Source organism: Notolabrus celidotus, chromosome 1 (genome assembly GCF_009762535.1).
Source record: "Notolabrus celidotus isolate fNotCel1 chromosome 1, fNotCel1.pri, whole genome shotgun sequence".
In the NCBI taxonomy this organism is placed as follows: Eukaryota; Metazoa; Chordata; class Actinopteri; order Labriformes; family Labridae; genus Notolabrus; species Notolabrus celidotus.
In genome coordinates this window covers 41512526-41516380 of record NC_048272.1, presented here as the reverse complement: position 1 = coordinate 41516380, position 3855 = coordinate 41512526, and the positions used below count along the sequence as shown (strand labels likewise).

Genomic DNA, 3855 nt, shown 5'->3' with positions numbered 1-3855 from the left:
CTATATAAATGATTTGTTCAATGCCTCAAATGTTGTTTCACCAATAATGTTTGCAGATGACACAACTCTGGTTCTCTCCCACACACATTTTAATGTGTTGATGAGGGATGCTAATATTGGTTTATCTGCCTATCTAAACTGGTTCAGGTTAAATAAAATATCTTTGAATATTAAAAAATCAAATTTTTATCATTTTTAGTGGTAAAAAAAATACTCTAAGATTTGTCTAAAATTCATATTGACTCTGTTGAGATGCCTCAGGTATCAGCTTCTAGATTCCTTGGAGTTTTTGTTGATGAGAATCTGAGTTGGAAAGAACAAATGGATTGGGTTAGCTGAAAAACGAATAAATCTCTCTATTATAAGAAGGATTAGTCATCTTGTTTCCACAAACTATCTCCTTACTCTTTATCACAGTCTCATTTATCCATATCTTTCATATTGGAATATAGTTTGGGCTCGTACTTTTCCTACGACTCTCCATAAAATGTTGCTCCTTCAGAAACGTTTTGTCAGGAACTCGATGGAAGCCTCACGTCTACATCTGCTCCTTTGTTTCAGAAACTCCAGCTTCTTAATATCTATAACATCAATATCTCTCAAATATGTGTTTTTTTATATAAAATACAACATGAAGGGAATATCCCTGATCACTTCAAGTCTTACTTCAAATTAAATTCACAGGTCCACTCTTATTCAACTCATCAAACTTTAATTCTTCATCCTCCTGAATGTTTTACTTGTAGAAGTCAATTCTCGATACGTTTCAGGAGCAGCAAATTTAAGAATATTTATTCCCATGTAGTGAAAAACTGTTAATCTTTAAAATGTTATAAAAGATGCTTGAAAAAACTTTTTACTGTTACTTAATATACTCATCATGCTCAACCAAATACTCATAGAGAAGGTGTCCATGCACATCATATTCACATGTTGTACTTCTGAATTCTGTTGATGTAATAACTGTATTTATATTAATTGTTAATTTTGTTAATTTTTATGTTGTTTTATTTTTAGTATCAACTATTGTCTTTATATGTGTCAACTTAGTATTTTTTAAATTCATTTTTGATATTACAACACTATTTGGCTGGAGGCTTCAAATAAGCTCTCTGAGTTTTCTGCCTCTTCCTGCACATTATATTATTTATCTTTGCTCTTTTTTTTGGTATGTATTTTCTTTAAATTGTGCAAATAAATAAACATAAACATAAAATCTGGCTTCGTAGTATACCCCTCACCCTAAGGGTGTCTCTCCTGTGTGAACCAACATGTGTGAAGTCAAATTCAATCTACGATTAAACCTTTTACCACACTCAGAGCAGCTGAAGGGTTTCTCTCTTGTATGGACTACCTTGGGACTGATCAGGTTCAGTTTACATTTAAGTTTTTATCACACTCAGAGCAGCTGAAGGGGTTTCCTCTTGTGTGAACCAACATGTGAGGGATCAGATGCTGTTTCTGGTTAAACCTTTGACCACACTCAGAGCAGCTGAAGGGTTTCTCTCCTGTGTGAACTAACATGTGAGGGAAAGATTCTTCAGCTAGTTCAAAACGCCGCAGCTCGAGTATTGACTATAACTAGGAAGAGGGAGCACATTTCTCCAGTGTTAGCTTCTCTACACTGGCTCCCAATAAAATGTAGAATAGAATTTAAAATCCTTCTTTTAACCTACAAAGCCCTTAAAAATCAGGCACCCTCGTATCTTAAAGAGCTCATAGTGCCCTATTACCCCTCTAGAACACTACGCTCCCAACATGCAGGCTTGCTAGTTGTACCTAAAATCTCTAAAAGTAGTATGGGAGGTAGAGCCTTCAGTTATCAGGCCCCTCTCCTTTGGAATCATCTACCAGTCAGGGTCCGGGAGGCAGACACCCTCTCCACTTTTAAGAGTAGGCTTCAAACTTTCCTTTTTGATAAAGCTTATAGTTAGAGCTGGATCAGGCTTGGACCAGCTTTTGTCATGCTGCTATAGGCCTAGACTGTCGGGGGAACTGGCACACTGACACACTGGGATCCTAGCTCACCTTCTTCCCCCCAACCCCTTCATCACTTACTTTAACTCTCCCTGTCCCATTAAAGTTACTAACCATAGACCTTTCTGGAGTCCCTGAGCTCCCTTGTCTCGTAGATTCCTCTGAGCTGCCGTAGATGTCCTCCTGCTGCGGACGATCTGGACTCCAGCTGATACGGATGTGCTGGACTCCAGCGGCAACAGCTTCTACGACTCGTCTCATCACTATCACCTCTCTCTCTTACTCCCCTCTATCTGTCTTTCCAGACCCAACTCAGTCGAGGCATGATGTCTGTCTAACATGAGTCTGGTTCTGCCTGAGGTTTCTGCCTGTTAAAAGGAAGTTTTTCCTCACCACTGTAACTAGCTAAATACTGTGATGTGCAATGCTCATGATGGATTAAGGTGGGGTCAGACTGAGTCTTACCCTGTCTTGGTGTTGGGTCTCTGTTCATAATTTGACATAGTGTGGTCTAGACCTCCTATGTTTGTAAAAGCGTCTTGAGATAACGTTTGTTGTGATTTGGCGCTATACAAATAAAGATTGATTGAGATTGATTGAGGGATCAGATGCTGTTTCTGGTTAAACCTTTCACTACACTCAGAGCAGCTGAAGGGTTTCTCTCCTGTGTGAACTACCTTGTGTCTGATGAGGCCCTGTTTCTGTTTAAACCTTTGACCACACTCAGAGCAGCTGAAGGGTTTCTCTCCTGTGTGAACTAACATGTGAGGGATCAGATGCTGTTTCTGGTTAAACCTGTTACCACACTCAGAGCAGCTGAAGGGTTTCTCTCCTGTGTGAACTACCTTGTGTCTGATGAGGCCCTGTTTCTGTTTAAACCTGTTACCACACTCAGAGCAGCTATGCACTGTTTTATCAGTCACTCTCTTGTCTTTAGATTTTTTGGAGTTTAAACCTGACCTGTGCTCATCAGTCTTCCTCTGATTACAAATGTCTTTAGTTTCAGGCTCAGAGGGGTTTTCAGTTTCATTATCACTTCCTTGATCTGAGTTCCTGGCTGTTTCTGGTCCTCCACAGTCTACATGTGTTTTGTGGGCTTGGAGAAGGCCTATGATCGTGTTCCACAGGGGGTCTCATGTGGGGTTCTGCAGGAGTATTGTGTTCGGGGGCTGTTACTACATGCTCTCTGGTATCTGTACGAACAAAGTGAGAGCTTGTCCGCATATTTCGCACAAAGTCGAACACGTTCTCAGTGCGAGTTGGCCTCTGCAAGGGTTGCCCCTCGTCTCCTATCCTGTTTGTAATTTTCATGGACAGGATCTCTGCTTTTTGAAGTCAATGTGGTTCTGTTGGCTTCTTTGAGGTGGGATCTGGTCAGCACCTCCAAATCTGAGGCCATGGTTCTCTGTTGGAAAACGGTGGATTGCTCTCTCTGGTTGGGGAGTGAGTCTTTGCACCAGCTGAGGCATTTAAAGTATCTTGAGCAAGAGAATGACAGGAGGGTTGGTGCAGCATCAGCAGCTATGCGGGTGTTGTACCGGACCCTTGTGGTGAAGAGGGAGCTGAACTGGAAGGCAAAGCTTTCAATTTACCAGTTGGTCTACGTTCCAACCCTCACCTTAGCCTGTAATGCTCATTTAATGTTTTTTTTCTTGTTCTTTGTTTGTCCAGAAAATGCTGTTAAAGATGATGCAAGAGTTAAACGGGCAACAGGACTTTGCAAACAGATGGTTGGTGTCTTCTCCCATAGCTGGAAAAAGAAGACGGTACTGAAAAAGGCACAGCAAGAATTCCATTTACCTGAGCACTCACTGATTACAGAGTGTCCGACAAGATGGGGCTCAAGGCAACACATGATTGGGAGGGTGTTGGAGCAGA

At 41.1% G+C, this 3855-nt stretch overlaps 1 protein-coding gene across 1 annotated transcript; it reads right to left on the bottom strand.

Moving 5' to 3' along the window:
- Positions 1-271: 271 nt before the first annotated feature.
- LOC117812781 (gastrula zinc finger protein XlCGF8.2DB-like) lies at positions 272-3201 on the bottom strand. Its single transcript, XM_034683755.1, is given in 6 exon segments — positions 272-303; positions 1312-1380; positions 1383-1517; positions 1886-1893; positions 2575-3085; positions 3177-3201. Coding segments are annotated over 6 exon segments (780 nt in total).
- Positions 3202-3855: the final 654 nt, after the last annotated feature.